General features: G+C 46.3%; 7 protein-coding genes across 7 annotated transcripts; 2 read left to right on the forward strand and 5 right to left on the reverse strand.

Moving 5' to 3' along the window:
• Positions 1-17: 17 nt before the first annotated feature.
• Positions 18-1,946, reverse strand: F4807DRAFT_440997 (uncharacterized protein). The gene is made up of 5 exons (XM_047999342.1): positions 1,457-1,946; positions 1,181-1,406; positions 1,065-1,127; positions 705-992; positions 18-646 (listed from the first exon to the last, which is right to left on the reverse strand). The coding sequence occupies exons 1-5, from the start codon at positions 1,555-1,557 to the stop codon at positions 212-214; spliced, it is 1,113 nt and encodes a 370-aa protein (XP_047850449.1). The 5' UTR covers positions 1,558-1,946; the 3' UTR covers positions 18-211.
• A 589-nt stretch (positions 1,947-2,535) lies between these two features.
• F4807DRAFT_464161 (uncharacterized protein) lies at positions 2,536-2,946 on the forward strand (the record flags this gene model as incomplete). Its single annotated transcript, XM_048002083.1, has 1 exon — positions 2,536-2,946. One exon carries the CDS (start codon positions 2,536-2,538, stop codon positions 2,944-2,946), a length of 411 nt encoding a protein of 136 aa, XP_047850450.1.
• Positions 2,947-3,179: 233 nt separating this feature from the next.
• F4807DRAFT_247193 (uncharacterized protein) lies at positions 3,180-4,235 on the reverse strand. The gene is made up of 2 exons (XM_047994353.1): positions 4,100-4,235; positions 3,180-4,050 (listed from the first exon to the last, which is right to left on the reverse strand). Exon 2 carries the CDS (start codon positions 3,948-3,950, stop codon positions 3,363-3,365), a length of 588 nt encoding a protein of 195 aa, XP_047850451.1. The 5' UTR covers positions 3,951-4,050; positions 4,100-4,235; the 3' UTR covers positions 3,180-3,362.
• Positions 4,236-6,693: 2,458 nt separating this feature from the next.
• On the reverse strand, positions 6,694-9,130 carry F4807DRAFT_441007 (uncharacterized protein). Its single transcript, XM_047999343.1, has 7 exons — positions 8,474-9,130; positions 8,380-8,420; positions 8,146-8,316; positions 7,908-8,035; positions 7,433-7,850; positions 7,188-7,384; positions 6,694-7,132 (listed from the first exon to the last, which is right to left on the reverse strand). Exons 1-7 carry the CDS (start codon positions 8,684-8,686, stop codon positions 6,846-6,848), a joined length of 1,455 nt encoding a protein of 484 aa, XP_047850452.1. The 5' UTR covers positions 8,687-9,130; the 3' UTR covers positions 6,694-6,845.
• A 2,841-nt stretch (positions 9,131-11,971) lies between these two features.
• F4807DRAFT_441014 (cysteine proteinase) lies at positions 11,972-17,273 on the reverse strand. The gene is made up of 8 exons (XM_047999344.1): positions 16,728-17,273; positions 16,238-16,403; positions 16,018-16,165; positions 15,498-15,960; positions 14,492-15,434; positions 13,196-14,439; positions 12,833-13,147; positions 11,972-12,780 (listed from the first exon to the last, which is right to left on the reverse strand). Exons 1-8 carry the CDS (start codon positions 16,728-16,730, stop codon positions 12,574-12,576), a joined length of 3,489 nt encoding a protein of 1,162 aa, XP_047850453.1. The 5' UTR covers positions 16,731-17,273; the 3' UTR covers positions 11,972-12,573.
• A 950-nt stretch (positions 17,274-18,223) lies between these two features.
• On the forward strand, positions 18,224-20,179 carry F4807DRAFT_441018 (alpha-ketoacid dehydrogenase kinase). The gene is made up of 3 exons (XM_047999345.1): positions 18,224-18,664; positions 18,740-19,142; positions 19,209-20,179. The coding sequence occupies exons 1-3, from the start codon at positions 18,462-18,464 to the stop codon at positions 20,013-20,015; spliced, it is 1,413 nt and encodes a 470-aa protein (XP_047850454.1). The 5' UTR covers positions 18,224-18,461; the 3' UTR covers positions 20,016-20,179.
• Positions 20,180-20,532: 353 nt separating this feature from the next.
• Positions 20,533-22,110, reverse strand: F4807DRAFT_247280 (Septin-domain-containing protein). The gene is made up of 4 exons (XM_047994354.1): positions 21,879-22,110; positions 21,657-21,819; positions 21,263-21,573; positions 20,533-21,208 (listed from the first exon to the last, which is right to left on the reverse strand). Exons 1-4 carry the CDS (start codon positions 21,981-21,983, stop codon positions 20,633-20,635), a joined length of 1,155 nt encoding a protein of 384 aa, XP_047850455.1. The 5' UTR covers positions 21,984-22,110; the 3' UTR covers positions 20,533-20,632.
• Position 22,111: the final 1 nt, after the last annotated feature.

Below are 22,111 nucleotides of genomic sequence, written 5' to 3' on the forward strand. Positions count from 1 at the left end.
CTGATGACGTCTAAAAATGAGGATGAGAAACAGAGGTAATAAAATACCTATATAGGTAGGTAAGGGCAACATGGCGTACACAGATGCAAACAACGAGCGTCGATATGATTATGCCTAGTGGGCAGTGATACATACGCTTCCCAACAATTTCCCAAATAATATTGATAAGTCCCTTTTAGAAGCCTCCTTGTCATTCTCCGGAGACCGTGGCTTAGGCATTCAGCCAATCTAGGCGTCTGAATATTTCCATAGAGGACTCTATTTCAATGACTCCTATGGAAATCTGTGTGGTTTTATTCCCGTCTCCGTCTGATTTGCTTTTATTCCTATTCCCGAGTTGATATGTCTTGTTGGCGTTGCCACTCGCCCGGCTTGCGTTACCGTTCCCTGCCTGCAAGGTGGCGTTGCAATGTCCTTCGGAACTTGACTCATTTCCCTCGGATCGTGAGTTCGCGGAATTAGGCCTATAACGTCGCTCAAAGAAGAATGCGGCGTTGATCATGTCGATTATATTGTCTGCTACTTGTTGATATCTTGGGTCTTCCTCGCTGTTGAACTTGCAGATATTCCTATGGTCAGCTTCCAGCCCTAGCTGTTTCTCGCGCGTTCCTGGCAAGCCAAGGACGGCGGAGCTCTGATCCACAATCTGAAGGCAACATTAGCTATTCCGACTGGACATATAGTAGACACCAGGGAGTACTTACGATACCCAAGTACCCAAGAGGCTGAGTCTCATAAAAGCTAAGGATCTGAAAATCTTCAAGAAGTTGGCGAAAATCATCCGTTACAGTATCAAGGAACAGGGAACCCTTCTTCAATGCGCCCATGAAAGTATTGTTAGGGTTTCCCGACATGGATCGGGCAATCTTTGCTACCACATCTCCCATTCCTGCATGATTCCCCCCCTTGTGTGGAGTGCCGAAGAAGGCAATGCCAAAGGTAGAGCGCCAGATCATTTCGTAAGTTTCGTCGGCTTTGGAAAGGACTAGAGCCTAATAGAAGGTAGTTAGTTAGAGAAGAATGAACCAATATCCACAGTTCCCTGCATTGAGGGCATCTCCTACCCTCTTCACTAAGATGCCACCTAGGCTGTGGCATATGAAAATTAAGGGACGGTCAGGGTCCTCCTTCTTTCTATTAGCGGCTGAAGTATAAAAGGTCCATGACAGGGCACGCGTACAGTCCTGTGCCTGTAGAGTTGATTCAGAAGGTTCTCGGCCTGTTCCCTCACACCCGCAGCAGCAGTTTGAAATGCCACGTTCGCATTGTATCCAAAGAGCATTATTCTTGCACCACGTGCCCGCTTCGGGAGGAAATCTCGGAGCCACAGTCTGTCCCCGCTCGTCCATGTGGCTTCTGCATGTGATTCTTTGTCGAGTGGATTGAGACCATGAACAGCGACGATACTGCTTCTATATTAGCTAGCTTCCAGAACTAAAGATTTGACTAAACATACTCTACGGCTGGATCTGATGGATTGGCAAGGACGTCAAGAAAGTTCCTCGAGCTGTTGCTTGTTCGCTTTTTTGCAATTACTGCACGACGCCAGGATGTCATTTTAGGGGTAATGGGTAGTATGATGTTCCATGAAGATATTTCCACAGTAAAACCAACACTACTAAAGAAAAACTAAAGAAAAACCAAAGAAAACTACGGGACCCGGGATCATGGGTTGATATATGCCTTCATTTTCGCCCCCCGTATGAATCCACCGAACCAACGTGCATACATATTACTGGTGGTGGCGGAAGGTAATATATTCTAAGCCAAGGTCTCAGCAGGGCCAGTTTATGGTAAGAGATGACTCGTTACTGGCGACTTGACTATCCAGTGGCCGGATCGACGTTTTAATCGAAGCACAATCAAATTTCAGCGCTGTTATTTTATTCATAATAAATGATAATTGTAAGTAAACTGCCGTTAATAAATTGAAAATCGTTCTATATTTGAGTCGAGGCACTTTATTTCCTAACATAGCGGTTTGGCGATAAGCTCATTAATGACATTGCCGGTATTTATCTACCTAAGCCCCGGGGTCTTTCAAAATTTGCCTGACGGCTACGGTACCAGGTAAGTAAGTACCTATGCATCGAGATAAGGGGGGTTGGAGGGGAGGGTGGATGGCAGATCACGTACACATACCTCAGTTTCCTAGCCTGCCTGCTTTGCATTCTGCAGGGTATCTCGATTATCACACGTATTGTACCAATAAGCTGTTCGTAACCTGATGAGCCTCGATGAGACGGAATGGCAGACTATCCGGCATATATAGTAGCTTTACTGCCTCGATGGTATGTCAGTTGCCTGAATCAATGGTCCGCGACCTTCACGGGTCTTCCGTTCTTCTTCTCATAGGTAGTGTAAAATATATTAATACCCACCTGTGTGTCGCTACGTTCACAACAGAGACGCCGTAAATCTATTAACACCACGTACTTTTCTCTCACTCGCCAAGTATCGTCAGACCTAGTTTCAGTCATTGGAGAATATTACCGGCACATCACGTCCATTTTCCAAACCACATAAGTGCTTATCATGGGTCAGTCTGACTATCAGGCACTACCAGTAGACTCGCAGTCTTCGCCCACCCCACCCGGCTTGCCCGGTCATGACAACAACAACCAGTTGGTCCACCATGGACACAGTCATGACGACGATCGGTCGGCCCACTACAGACACAACGCGATAAGAAATGGCGTCGCCGATGACATCGTGCCTAACCGGAACTATGGCAGCTCTGCTCGTAACACGGGCAATAAGAATAAGATCGGTCAAGTTGGGAGAGGACATCTCGGTACAAACGAAGGCGACGAGAACAATATTACTCAGCTTTCGGACCGGCTTTCGAACCAGCACTCGAACCAATTCCCCACCCTCGTCATGATTTTGGTTGCACTAGGACTCGCACTAGGACTCGCACTCTCGTTCTCGCGGTTGTGGTCGTAGTTATTCAGCACATAAATGACTCGACGGAATCTCATCGCCTTAACTCCTAGCTGTCTTCACCAAGTACTATGTTTGTATGGAGGGTTATTGGACGGATTTCGACAGCTCATACAGTATTAATTCGTTGATGATAGTTTTCCTGCTGCTATTAGGCGGGTGGGCATTCCTTTCTCGAGTCGAATCTTCCGCCAACCTGTCACGATACAGAACTAGCAGGTGGGAAGACTAAGACACTATTGTACAAGTAGCTCTTAGATTATATGGTCGTGGCCTTGCCATTTCATGTCATTTTTCCATTGGATCCAACCATCTTTTAGTTTTCTCTTGTATAATTCGTCAATGAAATCCAATTAGTTATTAAATAGCCTAAAGCACCTAAGGGCCTAACTAGGTATTCCTGAAATCGCTCCTACCTGTCACTTCTCCGTTTCCCCTTTGAATATTGATTCCCAAAGCTTCTTGAGCATGCTTATCCATTTATTACACCCGCTTCCTTTGGTTTCCGACTCTTCCCTGTCGGAACCATGTCGATTGGAGGGGATTCGGCTTTCATCAGTGACCTGGTAAAACCCATTGCGATTACCTTCAATTTCAGTCTTGTTTTTGTCCCCATTTTGACCTACTCGATTTCCGTTTCCTTCAAAGATATGACATCTGTTATCTGAGACCTGCTGAAATATTCCATTCTGATTTCCCTTAACCCTGCTGTTCTGCCCATTGCCCTTTTGGTGGCTTGCATTGGAATCCCCCTCGTTGCGGCTCTCGTGGCCGCTCCCTTCCTGATGCACCAGGTTACGTCTACCTTGATTATTCGCAACATGACCATGGTTCTCATTATTTAAAACTCGATTCAAAAATTTATCTATGGCCGCTTTCGCAAAGTTGAAGAATTCTGGCGAAGGTTCTTCTAGCTCAGGTTCTTCTAGCTCAGGTTCTTCTAGCTCAGGTTCTTCTAGCTCAGGTTCTTCTAGCTCAGGTTCTTCTAGCATAGGTTCTTCTGACATTTCATTGGTTTCCAGTTTTAGCTAGTATGGATGGTCTAGCCTGCAGGTATTTGGAAAGATCTGAGTGTCCGAGGTAGCTTCTTTTCCAAGGAAAAATAAGCTGGGTTGCATTAGTCAAGATCTCAGACAGTATTTGAGACTCTTCTTACCAGTTTTAGATGATTCATTAGTGATTTCCCGTTGGAATGTTTACTTTCTTTACTTTGACTTATGAAATTTCATGACGAGACTGTGTTATATCTTGACCTAGGTAGCGAGAGCTAGGACAACGCAAAGTCATGGCTGCTAACTAGAGGGTGTGAGCTTGCCAGGGGAACTTAGTTCTAGCTGGTACATATTAGCCAATTCGAGTCTGCCTTGTACATAGTAGTAGCTTCGGTCAATACCCACCTAGGCACCCAGATCGGTAAAATATGAGGCTTAATTTCGGTTGGACCGTGGTGAGAAGCCTGACGACTAGGTAGGTAACTACGTATGCATGGCTCTCTAAGTAAGTTTGATAATTAAGCTCACCAGAATTAGCACTTCAGTTGCTTTCTTACCTAGTGATTATCGGTATGCATGCCATCTTCCTCATCACGCCTTTCAACTTAAAAGGGTGTTCCATATTGCTAGGCTGAGCAATGATGTAAGTATGACTTGCGGTTCCCATCCATTGATTAACATACATGAAAGCCAAGAAATCCATTGATTGATGGCAATATGTAGTGACTTAAGTATACTACGAGTGTTATTAGTCGAAAAATTTACCCCTTTCCCGGGGTGGTATTCATTATTATGGAGCAATAAACAGGGGTAACGGATTATATAAACTAAAAAGTCACCACAAAGAACACGTCCTTTATCAAATTATAAATAACATTCATCGCCAGTCCTTTTCTTCAAAATCTTCTTATACATTATTATGAAATAGCTATGCTGTCGAGAAAGGATACATTTGAGCGGCACATGATTATCAGACCATGCTGCCGTTGCCGCTGCTGTTTCACTGAGCTTCGGCAGTAGGAGAAGCGTAGGTAACGTAAGCGAAAGGACGTCAGCTTGTAGACTCACCTCATGATTGTCCATTTTCTTGGCGTAGGTCCATGGAGGCAACGCCACCCATATTGTGCATGACATGCAAGAGGGGGACGATTTACGAATGTCAAGGGTCTCTGCAGTAGAAACAGCGGAAAGGTAGTTAATCTGCAGTATAATGGCAACCTTAACCTGTTCGCCTTAGATATCTTGAGTGTGGGTGGCGAGGATGAGCGGGTTTGCTCCTGGAAAGGCATAACATACTCGACAGCTGTATAATGCCCGCAGCTAGCACCATAATGTACATAATCTTATCTGCTTTGGAACAACCGGCGAGCCTGCCGCATTTACCTGTCCCTCGAGATTAAGATAACGACCAAAGGCCCCACTCCCTGGTATGATTGGAGAGAGTTAAAACAATACAACCTTCGCCCCTGTCAGGAGCCTCGCATATGAGAGCTAGTTGCCTAAGAGGATCCGGGATCGGTGTCTGTGAAGAGACCGCAATTTTCCTAGGTGGTTGTACAAGGACCGGTTGGCAGATTGGCCCCAAGGCGCAAGACAAAAAGAAGGTCTATGCATGTATCTCTTTGGTTGGCATAAGACTACAGTCTCCACAAAACCGGTAACTGTACATCGGCAATAGCGCAGGCCCTTAAAGCCTGTGGGCGTTGAGGCTCTCACAGTGATCTTCAGAGGCGTCTAACCAACTAGAAGTAAGATTTTGTGGAACTCAGGGGTTGCAGGAAGTACAGTTACTAATCGTGGTGAAGCTGTAGTCTTATGCCAACCAAAGAGATACCGTGTTCCCTCGCAGGGAGTAGTTTAGAGCTCCTTGCCCGAGGACGTCGATATCTCCTGGTCTTTTAGTTCCACCTCGTGACAACTATTCCAACCCAGTAAACACAAATCGATTTGCTGCAGACGGGACTTAGAATGGATTGACAACTTAGAAGTTGAATTTCTCTCCTGAAATTGTATTTGAGCTTCTCTTCCCCTAGCCCCTGCATTTATATCTGTCCGTACACTTGCCTTGTTCCCCGTATTCAGTCGAATAACGCATAAACATCTCAAAACCCACTTCTTGTAATGATTCACTACAAAGGCTCACTGCGCCAGAGTTCCTTAACACGTGCCTGGGTGGCAGTGGTGATGAAGCTGATCGGACTTGGATTTACGTACCTAAGCAGCCGCAAGCTTCGTAGTTTTCTCCGTAGAGATTTGACCGAGTACCAAGTGAGAGCCTAGTTTGGCTTTCAATGCTATTTGGGGGCGTTGGGGGGAGGGTGACATTGATATTTCTTGACTTGCGGGGCTAGGTGGCCTGAAGGCCCATAGGGTGTGATATCGGGATATTGTTAACACAGTAGATCTGCTTTGCATAGAGAAAGAGCGAATTAATTCTTGAAGCTCTGAGCTCTGTCTATGAGACGAGCCAAGGGGAAGAAACAGTGTCGTCGTGACCACGGGGCGTACACTTAAGCTTCATCATACCCCCTGGCAGGAGAATCAATTGGAGGGGCCCTCTTTCTTACATCAAAATCCAACCCATGGCTCATTTTGGATGTCGTTTACTGTTTCTTCGGATTACCTGTCAGTAATGACGCATACCTAATCATCCTACACTACCTAGGTACTCACTATTAATAACTGCCGATTAATTTCTGCGCTGGATTGCGTCCGGCACTTCACTGTGCTTTCCCGCTTTCTACATTTTCGCCGGAGTAGTCGATAAAAAGTGATCAGAATCGTTATTGTCACCTCTCGCCCTCCATTATAATAAACACACCTCATAAAACTGTGACTAAGTTAAGTATCATGACCATTATAAACCACCAACACAAGCAGAAATACGCCAATCGACCATCTGTTCCTAATTTACAAGTGAATCTGTTCAAGCTTCTGAGAGACGCCATTAGCGTTGTCTGATCGATCTGGAATAACCTCCCACGCCTTCGGAAATCCCGCGCTGCGAACCCAGCGTGGCCCGTTAGCTTCAACGGAATCAACTACGAGATGCCTAACTTTGGTCCACAAATCACCTTTGATCTTAACCCAGTCCTTGTCGTCGTACTTCTCGCTCACGGTCTGGCCTAAGACCACGGCGCGGTATAGTTTGATCGCGTGTCCATCCTCCTCGAGGTTGTGGATGCGGGGCACCAGCTCTGCTAAGGGGTTAACATATTATCGAAAGTGACTCCTTGATATGAGTTTACATACCGTTTACTGAACCTGGTTTGTTATCCTTCGGAGTATATGAGGCGATGTTGTCCAACGAAAGTGGGGGGCAACCTCTCGCTGCGTACTGAACTAGGTCCATCCGTATCTTCCATTCAAGAAGTCTCACTTTGCTTTCCGTTGGAATCCAGTCTTGGCTGTTGATAGCTACGAATATTGGACAAATGTTGATATGATGCCTTTTTCCCGTAAGTAGATGTCTCCTTGTCTACGGTGGATACACTCACATGAGGAAAAAATCGAACTTGGGCTCCTTGTTGGGATAGAATGCGGCAGAAGTGCCTTCATATATTGCCGTGTGGTACATCTCGGCCGTCTTCTCGTCTAGCTCTTCTGGCTTGACTCTCACCTTACTCGCTATCTCGATAATTTCGTCCCATGCCCTGGCAAAGACCCCATCTCGAAGCTTCTCTCCGTCCTCAAACTTCGCAGATGTAGCAAGTTTCTTATTTGACTTTACCTCCTCAAGAAGACTTGCGATGGTAGGCATGGAATCCGGTTTTGATTTAGAAGCATCCTCGGCAGTAATTAGAAATTTCCTCAAGTCATCGTCATGGACGGCTGCTTGCGCTAGAGCCATGGCAACTATAGCCGGTTGTTTCCACTCTACGCCGTACATGAGTTGGATTATTGGATGAAGGGCTCCTTATCGAATGTCAGAATTGGATTTTTCTTTCCATCTATTGTTACTTGGGAACCTACCAGCGAGCATTCGAATGAGCATGTCTTCGCTTTTCTCATCACCCCCGAACAAGTATTCACTCAATACTGCTTCCCAGCCCAGCTTGTCGATCTCTCCCTGGAAAAAGGCAAGGAAGTCGGGGTAATATCTTCATAGGACGTTAGTGATTGAGTTAACAACATTGAAGGTTCCAAATACAAGCATAAACTCCAGAAACATTTATAGTATGCCTGTCTTTGGTAGCTAAGGTTGACTTACTGTTCTTTACCAACACGCTTCTTCGCCGTCTCCCAATTTTGAAGTTCTTCGACGACATCCTGGTGAAGCTTCATGGTTGGTCGTTGGTACGAAGCATTTACATCATAGGCCTTCTTTAGGTGCTCAGGCCTAGCACCCGTGCCATACAGAGATAACAGGTGATGGCTTATACTAGACAGTAGGTTAGGTTAGGGAGTGATCTCGTGACTCCCAAGGTCTGTAATAGAAGCTTACTGGTCATGGTATCCATCATTGTTGAAATACACGTGATGTTTCTAAGTCAAGTTAAAACTTGCTCAAAGACTCCTAAGTTGAAGAATCTGCCTACCTCAAGGTCTTGCTGCAACAATTCGGTAGCTACTTGCGCCGAAGACTGGTCCTGGTTGATTTTCCAGAGCCCGGTATTCTCTGGTGTAATTTGGATGGTGTGTGAAGTCGCCATGGTTGCTAACTCTCTATGGGTCAAGAGCTTGTTGGATCTTGGGCTGCTTCGTAAAAGTCGCGTACGAATGGTGATATGACTCTTAAATGCTTGATTCATTATTATATCCTCTTATATGGACATTTGGAGATGATGCCAAGCCTCTCATTCATTCTGTCTCGGCCTCCGAACCTGGACCCGATGCTTACAAATTATTGGTATCTAGTCGGAGAGAATGCGGAGAATGATGAGCGTGTTAATGTCCGAGGGACGTAAAAACTACCTAGGTGGTAATTACATCGTCGCGCACTACTAGGGCAGAGCCAGAGTGCGAGAATGCGGAGAAGTATGGCCTGAATGGTTGATTAAGGGGTGATGATGACAGCGTAGTATGCGAATTGTGACGGTTTCGCGATATCTCAGGGGGCATCCTTCGAGTGAAGTTCGCTCTACAACTCTACGCTAATAGTTGGTCATATGGACGCACACAACGATTAATCAGTTAGTTCGACTAATACATCCTATTTTATAGGTATCTAAGATATAATCAGTCGTAGATGCTTATTATATCAGGAAAGTTACCAGAACTTAGGTACCTGGATATTGGTAAATGATGGCGTATGACATCATCAACTTGATCTTTGTATCTCACCTTAACTAATACTAGTGATATGCAATATATTCACTTAATACATTTACTTACTAAAAGGGTCTTTACTTATCTAAGCAGGTGCCACAACTGACGTCTCCAAGCAATTTCAAGGCGCATATTAACCTTCCTTTATATATCAGGCTGCCAATGTGCCTACTACTAGACTCATCGCTATGTACTCGTAGAGAAAAGTAGTGATTGGGACCTTATATTCATCAATTAGTCTTCCTATTGCCTTATCCATTTCACTGGAATTCGCGTGGCGGTGATCTCGGGGGTGAACCATTGTAATGAATGTCTGGGGTGGTTTGAGAGTTTTGGTTGCGCAAGAAGATCCGTACCGTGGAACTCCCTTAGTAGATACTTGCTATGGACCCATTATAAATCTTTAATAAAATTTAGTTCAGTAAGTTGTGCTAGTTGAAGAGACCTCTAAACTACGAAAACCACCGTATCGCCACTATGAGAACTCCATAAACCATACGTAATGCATCTTAAACTCGTGTGAAGAGCCAATTAGTAACTATCTATCTTGAAAAGTACCTAAGTTTTGTTAAAGGGACCTCTTTCAATTTACTAAGGTAGCAAAGAGGGGAATACATCCAATAATATTATGTCTAGAAATTCTCACGACTTGGAAAAGAGAACAATAATTAGGCTTAACTCGTTCCTTCATCCCAAGGCTCTTTGATATTTAGAATAAGTACTATGTGCTCCACTGCGTAGTTAAGAACTTATGCTTCGTAGTAACCGGTCTATTTGCGACTTTTCCCATATCTCGTTGTGATGGTTTCACTGGAATCCATCACCAAAGTTTCAATAGGGGTAACCCTTTTCAATCCTATCATACGACATGTCACGTTAAATAAATGGAAGGCATAAGAATAGGACTGTTCTATGATGCCGTGTTCGTTTGCATTGCTCATTAAGAGAGACGTAATTGATGAGCATGATTTGCCAACAGTGTTAACTACCCCTAAATGAGCAATCCGACCAAGATTTATTTTTAACAAAAGAGGCGATGACATATAAAATCCTAAGGGATACATTGACTTTAGTGTCTAGTTGCTAAAGCCATGCATAGAGATATTTCTCACCAAACATAAATAGAGGTTACGGTACCTAGGGATACTTAGGAGGACGACTGTGGTTCAAACTTGCCTACCTATATTTCATTTTCTTTTTAACAGGTTCCCTCTCGTGCATAGTCGATGAACGCCATGCAATAAAAACAAGAAATCTATAGACCAACAAAGTGAAGTAGCCAAACCAGCATATCAGGGTGCCTACCACTCTTTTGTTTAACCCATTTCTTCGGTTATCCCATTACACAATAATCATTGTTCACATACACAATATACGTTATAAGTGAAGAACAAAGTAAGAAGCACCAACTGTGAATATAAATCACGAACGTCTTTTATACGCGCGAAACTTTTGAAAGGGTTGTTCTTTCTGAAGCTTCAGCAGATGCCTAGGAGTTTCGTTTACGTTCAGGCAAGTCCGACTATCGACGTGACTTCCCATTTATCAGTCGCATCCTTCTCCGTTCCGCCCCTTCTACGATAAAATTTTCCCGCCGTAGCGACCCTTCAACTCTAAGTCACCCGTTCTTTATTTCCTCTCCTAACATATTCTCATACCTCACCCAACCCAAGTTTGCAAGGTTCCTTAACAAGCTAGCGACATGGTAAGTCTGTTTCCCCTGAAAGTATTTCCCAAATTCTCTCTCTAACTCTCACAGTCACCACATACAAAGTACTTTCTTTAAGATCGTCAAGACATCACCCGGGCGTTTTGTTCTCCTGACGGCAAAAGAAACCCCACTACATCATATGAAGGAGTGGGACGGCGGTTGAGACAGCAGTAGCCACGACCAGGAAGAACACGGACGCTCCTTTCATCAATCTCCCTAGGTAGTCATCATGGTATCTCCCAGTAAGAGGAAGGCGCGTGTCAGCCCCCAGCTATTCGAGTACGTCTTCGCCGACCCCCTCGCCAAGGCCGAGGCCGAGCTCAACGGGGGAGCAAGACCGAACAAGAGCAAGAAGCTCCAGTCTCGCAATGGCGTAGAATGGGTCGACGAGCTGAAGACGACCACCAAGCAGGCCGAGGAGAAAGAAATGGCGCCGGAGGAGAAGGAGGTATTTCTGGTTCGGGATCCCGAAGAAGGCCGAAGACAGGGACGGGGAAAAGGAGGCCGGCCTCGGGCCACATGTGACCGTGGCCGCGCTGGAACAACCCAGAGTCCCCAAGGATCAGAGGAGCCGGTCGCAGATGACCGTCTTCCTTACGGGTTCCCCGAGGAAGGCAAAGCCAACCGACAGATCTCGGAGCAGTCGGATCTCGTAAGCCGTCATTATGGGAATACCACGTAAAGTCATAATACTTACCATCCGTATTAGTATTCTATGACATAAATGAGGAAGATGGCTCTCTACCAACCGAGCAAGCACTCGGCTTGACGACGCAACATAGTAAGTCCAACTAAGAAAAACATTTTCACCCTAGCAAATTCCCTAAACAGAGGACCATACAGATTTCTCTGTCGCTGAGGACAAAGACCACGTGAGCCTCACGTACTAAAGAATTATGCAAAGTTGCAACAATGCAGTACCTATCTCGGCGGCGGCTTGTAACGATGGTTACCCCGAATGAGTAAACAAAGCCAGGACCGAAGAACCCTGTGTCATTACGCTTGATCTGGCTTCTAACCGCACAACGGGTGCATAGTACTAATCACACGTGTCTTGTAACAGAGGAAAGAACTTGGTGTATTCATAAAGCAAGCTCAAGTTGCCCGACCCTGGGGTCATCAGCATCTAGCTCCACGATTTTATGCATAGGGACAAGTCCGTAGGCAGTTCTGAAACTGCTTTGCTCAATGAAGAGACGCCTAAACTCGCCCTAAAAAACCCTTGTTTAATCGCCATGGATACATTTCTGCATGTACGCCTTCCGCAATGCTTCGTCCTCATTAACGATACTGCATTAAGACGTTTCCATTGACTTCCTAGCCCCTGATTGTTTCCCCATTGCCTTGCCCCACTGCGTGTTTTGGAACCACCTGTAAGTATGTCTAGGGGAATAGGCAAAACTGCCGTAGAAAGCCAATAATCACTTAATACAAAAGGCACAGCTCAGCCAGAGGTTGCCGGTCATTAGTCGAGATCGTCGATGGATTCATATCTTCGCTGCGCGACCGGAAACCCCGAGGAACTCCGGGAGTTCATAGGAGCGAATGTATCCGAAGAATTAGCTACGTATGTAGAAGCTTACTTTAGGAACATTTCTCCTCCATTTCGTGTCGTTCTCGTACGGTCCAGATGGTCTAACCCAAGCATGACGTCGTCTTCTATCGTACCTCCCTCATCGAAAAGTACATCGTCTGTCTCATGTTAGCTATGCTACGTAGAAAACGTATTTTCCATTTCTCACCGTCGTTGATATAAGCCGGCTTCTGGAACTTTCGCACTATCGCGAACTTGATCTTTTCAAAGGCCTTGCCCTTGATACCTGTTCGATTCTCTAGTCGCTTCTTCGTCTCCGAGAACAGCTCGCCCTGAACTGATGTTAGCTTCGTGTCTTGTTGTGACATTTAGTATCACTCATACTTCTTTGAGAAGGAACTTGAATGGAATCCCATGTACGCGACTAGGGTCATTCTGGAAATGGATAACCTTGATGAGATCGTTTTCGTGGGCATCCGCCTCTTCGTCTGGAATCCGCTCGGCGATAACATCTGCGTAGTCGTTTATGCTGATAACCGGATAGTTAGGTCCTAGGTCTCGGAAATACTTGTGATGATGAATCTCGTAGACCCTAATTCGACCTCCTTCACTCTCATCTTTCAGTTGCGCTTTCTTTACAAACGCCTGGATGAGATCTTCAATATGTCCTTGCTTATTCACCAAGACGTCGAAAGTTTCCTAAATTTGTGAGCATGTACTCTACGTGGAATGTTTGAGAGAACTTACTGCTTTTGTGATGCCTTCACTCAACCATGTCACCTTGACGCTCTTCTTGGTGTCAAGCTCTGCAAGGCTCATATCCAAGACCTCAAAGAATAATGAGTTGGGTTTGGTTTGCATGCTTTGCTGGGTATATCCGTTCGGGTTGAGTATTAAGCCAAGCGTTTGGTTGGCCGCCCTTCTTACTGCTGTCCTGGGGCTGCCTGTCGAAGCATTGGCTGTGAAGAAGCGGAGATGGGTGGGGTCAACTCCTAACTGCTCACCGACCCTCTCGGAAAGTTGATCGTAGCTAATCTTTGTGCTGAGGGTAAGGATAAAGCTTTGGTAATTGGCCTTTTCACAGCGAGGATGAGGATCGAAGCGAACTTCCTTTTTGTTGCAGAGAAAGTCGTAGAATGATTTGGCGTCGTCGTATCGATCCCATCGCCGCGTAGTCTCTTCGGAGTTCTTATCTCCTAGACGGGGAAGCTTCCCTAGTATTTCAGCCGACTTTCTCTCGAGGACTTTCTGGAAACATATGATGTCGCCATCCTGTAATTCGGCGGCTTTCAAGGACTGCTTCGCCTTAAGAGCCTCGATCATAGCCGGCTTTATTTCTTCCCACATTGCTAGTTGTTCTCCTGAAGGCAGTTTGTCACCCCAACCCATTTTCTTTGCGATCACGGGGACTAACTCCTCGACCTTTTTCTCCTTGCTGACGTAGATATGGCCTACACCTTCGAGAACCTGCCTTTCAGCGTCGAAATGCTTCAAGAAGAGAAGGATTAAGTCATTTTTGACAATGACACCGTTGGCATTGCTTTGATAAGTAGGCCAAATAGCTTCCCCGTTAGCATCGACCTCCTCCGCAACTTCAGCCCATACTCTCAACGCATAATCCCTAGTCGTGGTAGACATACGGGCGTAGGTTTCTTCTATCGTAGGTCTCAAGTCCATGATCGGTTGGTCAGGCCGAGTCGTCTTGTTCTGACGATTTACCATAATCCACAAGCGCACCCTCTTAGGGTCTTGGCCCAAGTCCTGGGCAATTATCGCAACTAGTTCCTCGATGGTTGTTTGCTTCTTGGTACGGTAGAACTTAGGGGCCGCCGGATCCTCGCTAGGGTTAGCGTCGAAGTTCGTAAGATCAGTCGACCCATGGTGCTTGAATGTTTCTTCCGTAATGACCTTAACAGGAAGGTATAGGTGCTGCTCCTCACGTTCTCTGCGCTTCGCTTCTCGTGCAGCTGCTTCTTCATCCAGTCGTTTCTCTGCGTATATCTAATTAGTTCGAGTCCCGAGTCATGTCACTAGGAAACTCACGAAGATGTGGAGGGCAGTCTTCTTTTTGTACGGGAGTCAAGACTTGATCTAGACGAGACTCTCGGATGTACACCAACATGTACGCGCTCATCTGGCGCATAATCGGTGTCTTCTTTTGAAGACCTGCGCGAGATTGTACGAGCGAAGCAGGATACTCGCCGCCGAAGTTGTCCTCCAACGTTTCTCTCATAGTCGCTTTCGTGACCTTATCATCATCGAATTTGTAAAACCAGCCATCTTTGTTAGGCTTGAGATATGCATAGTAATGACCAGCGTTAAGGTCTCCACTGTGCACGAGGACACCATGCAACTTGTAGGTCCACGGCTCAGACTTATCCGCGTCCTGATCAAGATAGGGCGTTAGGTCTAGAACCTCGGGAAATTCGAAACGATCGTTGATCTTCATCATCGTATCGCGTTGGATATCATACTCGAACCTCTTCAAGTGTAGGTGCAGGACCTCAGGGAAACTCTTGAAGATCACGCCCTTACGAGCATCCTGATACTTGAACTCATCGCCCGCCCAATACTTGTTATCGCCATCAAGTGTCTCTTGTTGAATATAGTCCTTAAAGCTACCCTCAAGATTTGGAATCCCTCGAACATTGAGTTGGATATCCCAAAAATCTTCAACTCGGCTGGACTCGTACTCGACGTCAATACAGGAAACATACGTTTTGACCTTACCACTCAGCATGCGCGGAAGGGCGTCCTCGGCTGCAGTGCCCTTCATCCGCTCCTCCATACGTTCGATTAGCTTGCGCGACAACTCCTGTACATCTTGCTGCTCGAAGATATGACGCGTATCCCAACCAAAAGACTTTGTGAGCTCGTTGGTGCCTACAGCACTATTTGATATTTGGAGCTGATAAAACAGTCTCTGGAGGGTATAGGCGCTGTTAGTTATGCTCTCATCTTCAGCAGTCGGGATTTCGTAAACGGCCTATAATATGTAAGTTATCTTTCATTTCAAATAATTCGTTTGTAAGAAATTCGTTATACTGACTTTTCGGAAGGCATTGGTAAAGAATAATGATTGTAGTAGGGAGTTAAGGTAGCATGTGGCACCCTGGTTCTTGAGGCCGACATAACCGGTCTCTTTCTTGGAATCATAGTTGTTGAAGTTGTGCCACAACACGCCGGTCTCATCTTCTACTATACGAACGTATGCAGTAATATTGACTGAGTCGTTTTCAACCAGTGGCCGACCTGAGTTGTCCCATCCCTGTTGGAACATCTTTCTCAGCTCCAGGAACCGCGTGAAACCCCAGTCGCTTTCTTCTTTGGTAAAACGGTGGTGAGCCGTATGATGGTAGAAGAGAGATGGGTCATTAATATTCCACATGACCAAACCGAACTGCACGCAACAGCTCCAGTCTTCGGGTATGCTGTTTGTATCTTGGAAGCCATGTTCAAGATATATTGAGGATTGGTCAACATTATTTCCAAATGGGAAGAGAAGAATTCGCCTGTTCGACCAGTTAGAAAATCCGCCCTTGGAGGTTTGAAGATTTTATATTGCTTGCCATGGAAATCCTCCAGCCTCGAATATGGGACCATGCTCTTTCTTGGATAAGGCTCTCCAATTTTCTACAGTCCATGTGTTGACGACATCTTCTAGAACCTTGGGCTCATCTAGGAGAGGAGGGAGGACTATCTCCTTCATAGCCTCATCTAATTTAAAGTCTTTGTTAATACAAGTTTTTTATAAGGCAGTCCATTTATATCATAGAAGTTCGCACGTACGATCGGTAGCTAGGATGACATTCTCGAGGTTCTCGGCATCGGCATCTAGCTGTTCTGGATTGATTTCGGCTATCTGGTCCTTCTCAGTAAGGGCCGGTTGGACGACCATTTCATCTTGCGTGTCGACCATCATGTCATTCGGCGAGTGGATTTCGGAATCGTAGCTCTAACAGAGTATAAGCATGAGTATATGAGTACGAGCACGACTATGATATTGGCAACTACTTCTAGAAACGAGGGGCAAAGAAGTTTGCAATAAATAGGTTTGGATTAATGCTCGTAACCATGGAAATTGGCAGAAGTCGAAAAGCTCAAGAAGCTGGACGGTAGAATCTTGGATAGGTGGACGGGTAGTCGGATAGAGAGGATACGAATAGGGAAAGGTTGGAACAATGAAGAAGGATGATTATCGCGTGGCGTCTTCTTTGGCAGAGCCGAATTCGAGTTGTGAAAAGATGCTATCGAGTGAATGTAAAATAGAGATACCTACCATGATTGCTTGTGGGTGTTTAGACAATATCTAAGTCGTCTCGGCCGGCGACTTCCAAAATCAATGCCAGATGGTCCTCCCAAACCGAAGAGCGAAAAAAAAAGTGTGGTCGAGAGTTCCAACTGCACTCGGCGGGGCAGGGAAAAGGTGGCGTGAAAGGAAACTGCGTAATGAGAGATAGCTCTCTGCCAGCAGTTGTGGCAAGGACAATCGAGAGCTTCAAGACAGTGTCACTGTAAATACGCGACTAGGCGCAATATTGACGAATGAAGTGGGAAATGTTGAATGGAAAAGAGAAAAACGGAGGTAAAGCTTTAGGAATTGCTTCATTGACAAGGTCGGCAGCACTAGGTGGGCATAGAAAGTGGGCTGTGACACATTGAGTCGGGTCCATACGTGTACATGTAGAGGCGTACCTGCTTAGATTGTAGTCAAGCCTAAGAACCTAGGAAGTTTAGGAACATCGAAGCTTGGAAGCCTGGGAAAGCCTAGAGGGCGGGATTAAGAGGCGCAGCTATGGGGGATGGCTGCTACCGCACTAACACCAATCTTCTTAAGGCTGGAGACTTGTGCCTTCTTAAGAGGAAGAACCTTACTACGTCCAATGCGGAGGAGACTTTTCGGAACGTACTTGCTTAAGTACAGTATACTTTGAGTATAATCTTATTTCCGTGAAGAACCCATCACAAGCATACACAGTGAAAAGTACACCAACTTGGAAAAATACATAAGTTGCTGACATAACGTAACCATGTAACCTTGGAAGTCTTGACCTTATGTGCCTTAGGTGTTAAGATGGCCCCACAAATCTCCAATTACCAATGACGTTGTTACGAAAACTGAATATTTGGTCCGAGACACCGAGTGCAAGTTTCTAGAGTTTCCTCGGTTCAAATGTTTCTTCAACAGGTGAGTGTGTCTAAGTAGGGTTACAAATTGTAAGACAAGACGATCCCATCTATATGGTATCTGTGCCCTAAAGTCGTGAAGGATGTGGTAAGTTAGGTGTATTCATCCTTGAGTTAAGCTCTAAGCTCTTCGTCTATTCGTCCATTATCTTTGAATCAATCCCAAACGCACATGCAAGAACCTAATATTTTAATAAGATGATCTACACACAACCTAACATAGCCGAACCCCTCGAAATTTCGTAACACACTTTTCTATGTATATACATATTTTACTAAAGTAATCATGTCGCCTGACGCTATCACATTTTTCACCCTTTGTATAACAAGAGCCACAAACAAAGTCGAAAAACAAAGACAATTCGCCCCAACCACACAGTAATAACATCCAATGTTGACTAATTTTTGTGAGCGAATACCTTGGAAATTCTAGACTCAATAAAAGAAGTCAAGGTTATGGGAGGATCCCGCCTACCGTATCTATTATTAAGCCCGCTCATACCCATGCCAATTGGAGAATGTGGGGTATATCACCCTGCAAGCAGTACACTAAGCAGCAGGTCCGACTCATTACATCGTCACAACCAGAGAAAGAATTGCCTTCAATAAGCACCTTACCACTTCCCTCCTCTACACTGCATTTAGCGAAACCGGAACATGTGCTCCCCCTGACTCTATTCTACGTAAGGGCAAGTCCCGATTTAAACTCGAACTCAAAACTACCATATATTCTCTTTAGGAGCAAGGCTTTGCTCGCAATTTTATATCCCGTCTTCCCACTTTAATTTTTCCGTATTGTTTTTCACTTTGGCATGGAATCATCGGCATGTTACCAATCGCGGTGCAAAATGCCACCAAGACCTTCCGGTTGACTGCCCGCACTCGAGCTTCGATAGACCAGGCTCGGGCGCTCGTAAGGCCGCCACAAGTTGCCTCGAGCCTCGTGAACAACGAATACGCAAGCTTTGGTAGAGCTAGTAGACGGTGGACGCACTCAGCAAAATGGAGGCCGGTACAGGTTTTGGATGAGTATGGTGGCCCAATCAGCTCTGCACCTTTCCGCCAGGTCTCGTGACTGACAGTAGCTCCCTTATGCGTATCTAGATGGGTAGTCAAAGAAGCTCGACCGATCAGCCTGCGACAATTGATGGTCTTTGGCCGGTCGCTGACCGAGGCGCGGTTGATCAGCTCTGCGAACTATGTCCGGACCGAGCTGCCTACGAGAATCGCCCATAGAATTCGCGATATGCAACGCCTTCCCTACGTAGTCGTGACGAACCCGCACATTAGCGATGTGTACGAGCTCTATTATACTGCTTTTGACTCATTCCGGCGCATTAAGGAGATCAAGACGCTCGAGGATAATGAGCGCCTATGTAAGGAAATAGCTAAGATGCTTCGCGCCCACTTAACTGTGATTCCGAAGCTGGCTATGGGTATACTTGAATGTAGTGGGTTGATGCCCGCCGCCGAGCTCGACCATTTCATGAATACCATCCTACGCTCTGTAAGTGATGAGTCACAGGAATCTGAAAAGCGTAGAATTATGACTAATTCCCAGTCCGCAATATAGCGAATATCCCGTAGAGTCATCGCAGAGCAGCACCTAGCTCTAACAGAGACCTTCAACGCGGCCTGGTTCTCTCCCGGAGCTAAGCTCTCCGAGTCCGAATTCATCGGCGAGGTATTCATTAAGTGTATAGCTAAGGACGTGATCGAACACTGCGCCAAAGCCGTGCAGGAGCTTGCCCGCTCTGACAACGGCCCCAACACCAAAATCCCCGAGATCAAGGTTAATGGGCACCTCGACGCATCCTTCCCCTACATCCTCAGCCACCTCGAGTACATCATCGGCGAACTCCTACGCAACTCCGTCGAAGCTGTCATCGAAAAGCACCAACAAAGCCGAAATCCGGCCTCTGATCCCCCTCCCATCGAAGTCACCGTCTGTGAGGCCCAGCAGCACGTTATCATCCGGATATCTGATCAAGGGGGCGGTATTCCGCGCGACACCCTTCCGTACCTGTGGTCCTTCGGCAAGGGACCCCGGAAGAACCAGCGCCTCGAGAACCTTGGCCAGGTCCCGTTAATGGCCGCCACGCTACAGGAGCTCAAGGTAAACGACGGCAAGTTGGCCGTGCTGCAGAGCAACGAGCATACGAACCTGCACGACAGTTCGCTGCACTCGCTGTCTACGCGCCCGCCTAACCTTCGTCTCGGCATGGGGCTGCCGTTGAGTCGGGTCTACGCCGAATATTGGGCAGGAAGCTTGGAACTTCATAGCCTAGAAGGGTATGGCGTGGATGCCTTTCTACAAATTTCGAAACTGGGAAACAAGAACGAGCAACTGGCTACTAGAGCAGCGATGGACGCTGTGTAGATACATGCACAATACCAGTTGGTCTATCATACGTGGATTAGATAACCGCGTCCGTAAATACGGTGACCTAAGTAGGATAGTACCTAGTCTAATGACTGGCACTCTTAATTAGCTGGGAACGATTGTCAATTAATGTAATTTCAAGAGTGAAGCGAATGAAGAATCTTTCTGGTTTGTTACTGGTATCATAGAAACTCGCGATTACATCGTAAACTAAACCTAACTGATCTGGGGGAGAAACGGAGGCGCAATCGACCTCCAAAAAGGAGAATATTTTGATGTCGCAGGTTAAACCCACCCACACACGCTCGCCTATCAAAACCCGCAAGCCTTTGCCATGAACAATATCATCGGCACTTGTCAATTCACCTCTCGACGCAACAACACACAACTCATACGTAATTAAGCTTGTAAGCATATCCACCCATCATCAACGTCCCATTGCCTGTTTAGAATCGGAGACCGTCGAGTCTAGCAAAAGAGTTTTTGCCTCAACACGAAACACGACTCAACTCAACTCCGTACACACCCGTCTCAGATGGGAAAAAGCGTTAACTAGCACTAGCCGAACCAAAACTTTCTAGTTGCCGAATATGGTAAAAAGTGTTCTAGCGATTCTAGCGACGACCGCTGCGAGCAACGCTGCCCTGCATTTGCTCCAATTCGTTCTCGAGCTGCTTGATCTGAGCGTGGGTCTGCTCGAGATCCTTGTTGAGGCGATCGCGCTCGGCAATGAGCTTCTGCTCCCATTGTCGGAATCGTTGTTCCTCGATCTTGACCTGCTCGGTGAAGCGCTTGCGAAGAGCCTCTTCCTCCTCCTTGTACTTGGGGTTATCGAGCTTGCGGGGACGAGCCTCGCCGAACTTCCGGGTCTCCATCTGTTGAGCACGGTACGCCTCGTAATGTAACTCCTCGGTCGTGTGGATGAGGTCAAGCATGTGAGTGCGGATTAAGATCGAGCGCAGCTTCTTGAAATCGCAGTGGTCCTCGTTCTCGACCTCGGCAACACCCCAGGAGTACTGGCGGCCCTTGACGATACGTCCATCGCCGGTCTTGACGTCCTTCTCAGAGCCAATAACAGCGAATGGCATAGCGGCCATAAGGCTACGCGCGTGCTGGGCAGCAGCTTCGTCATCCTCCTCAACCGGGGGCTGGTAGATCTTGATGCTCTGGGCCTCAATGACGGCACGGATCTACATACTTATTAGTCAGGTGAGTAATGTGGGATTGGAGTAAGTGGTACATACCTTAGCCTTGAATTTGGCAAGATCAACAGGGCTCAAGGTATCAGCCTTGGCGATGACGGGAATCAGGTTAACTCTGGAGCAGAGTCTCTTCATAACCTCAATATCTAGAGGCTTAAGGGTGTGGCCGGTTGGTCTGATGAAGTACAAGCAGGCGTGGACACGAAGATCAATCTTATCATTTCGGCGGGGTTGTTGCTCCTGAAGCATGTAGGACTCGTGCTGGTCATCCAAGAACTCGATGATAGGCATCCACGAATCTCGGTTGTTCACGTAGTCTCCAAAGCCTGGAGTGTCAATAACGGTCAGGCGTACTATAGATATTAAATACAAGAGTTAGTAAGTAATAGCTTAGATAAAAGAGATAATGAAGCTTGAGGACGGGTTCAGTCATTACCCTTGAAGAACTTCTCCTCCAGCTCAGCCTTGGTAATCTCAATCTCGACGGTCTTGTCAACCTGCTTCTGGTGTCGTCGCTTGTGGTCGGCATAGTTCTTGATGGTAGTGGAAAAGAGGGTGTTGATGAAGGTGGTCTTGCCCAATCCCGATTCACCAGCAACCTTACATTTGACGTCAGCTATATATAATCTACAATTCAAGAAGGTATAAACTACAGTACCATGATAGTAAAAGCAGCACCTCGCTTAGCAACGATCTTGTGTCGCTGGTTGGGCAGATTGGCAATGCCAATTGGCGACGCGCTTTCGGCGGTGGCAGGAGGCATGTTGGCGGTGATGATTAAAGGGTGTCGATAGCTATTAAGTTACGGAACAGAATAGACAGAGATGTATAGAGATGAACCCAAGAAACGAGTTCAATTCTATTCTCGGAGTTATGATGAGAATTGTCGGT

The sequence above is a fragment of the Annulohypoxylon truncatum genome (assembly GCF_022578515.1).
Source record: "Annulohypoxylon truncatum strain CBS 140777 unplaced genomic scaffold F4807scaffold_38, whole genome shotgun sequence".
In the NCBI taxonomy this organism is placed as follows: domain Eukaryota; kingdom Fungi; phylum Ascomycota; class Sordariomycetes; order Xylariales; family Hypoxylaceae; genus Annulohypoxylon; species Annulohypoxylon truncatum.

Excerpts from the sequence above, each read along its gene's own strand:
- F4807DRAFT_441018 (XM_047999345.1), top strand. The coding sequence starts at position 18,462 with ATGTTACCAATCGCGGTGCAAAATGCCACCAAGACCTTCCGGTTGACT. Across the intron at positions 18,665-18,739 it reads CCGGTACAGGTTTTGGATGA|ATGGGTAGTCAAAGAAGCTC; the intron begins GTATGGTGGCCC and ends ATGCGTATCTAG. Across the intron at positions 19,143-19,208 it reads TGAATACCATCCTACGCTCT|CGAATATCCCGTAGAGTCAT; the intron begins GTAAGTGATGAG and ends TCCGCAATATAG.
- F4807DRAFT_441007 (XM_047999343.1), bottom strand. The coding sequence starts at position 8,686 with ATGAATCAAGCATTTAAGAGTCATATCACCATTCGTACGCGACTTTTA. Across the intron at positions 8,317-8,379 it reads AATGATGGATACCATGACCA|TATAAGCCATCACCTGTTAT; the intron begins GTAAGCTTCTAT and ends CCTACTGTCTAG. Across the intron at positions 8,036-8,145 it reads AAGCGTGTTGGTAAAGAACA|ATATTACCCCGACTTCCTTG; the intron begins GTAAGTCAACCT and ends CGTCCTATGAAG.
- F4807DRAFT_440997 (XM_047999342.1), bottom strand. The coding sequence starts at position 1,557 with ATGACATCCTGGCGTCGTGCAGTAATTGCAAAAAAGCGAACAAGCAAC. Across the intron at positions 1,407-1,456 it reads CCATCAGATCCAGCCGTAGA|TATCGTCGCTGTTCATGGTC; the intron begins GTATGTTTAGTC and ends ATATAGAAGCAG. Across the intron at positions 647-704 it reads CTCTTGGGTACTTGGGTATC|ATTGTGGATCAGAGCTCCGC; the intron begins GTAAGTACTCCC and ends TGTTGCCTTCAG.
- F4807DRAFT_247280 (XM_047994354.1), bottom strand. The coding sequence starts at position 21,983 with ATGCCTCCTGCCACCGCCGAAAGCGCGTCGCCAATTGGCATTGCCAAT. Across the intron at positions 21,574-21,656 it reads GGAGGAGAAGTTCTTCAAGG|TACGCCTGACCGTTATTGAC; the intron begins GTAATGACTGAA and ends TAATATCTATAG. Across the intron at positions 21,209-21,262 it reads TTGCCAAATTCAAGGCTAAG|ATCCGTGCCGTCATTGAGGC; the intron begins GTATGTACCACT and ends ATAAGTATGTAG.
- F4807DRAFT_441014 (XM_047999344.1), bottom strand. Across the intron at positions 16,166-16,237 it reads TGTCATCCTAGCTACCGATC|ATGAGGCTATGAAGGAGATA; the intron begins GTACGTGCGAAC and ends ACTTTAAATTAG. Across the intron at positions 15,961-16,017 it reads GAGGCTGGAGGATTTCCATG|GCGAATTCTTCTCTTCCCAT; the intron begins GCAAGCAATATA and ends CTGGTCGAACAG.
- F4807DRAFT_247193 (XM_047994353.1), bottom strand. The coding sequence starts at position 3,950 with ATGTCAGAAGAACCTATGCTAGAAGAACCTGAGCTAGAAGAACCTGAG.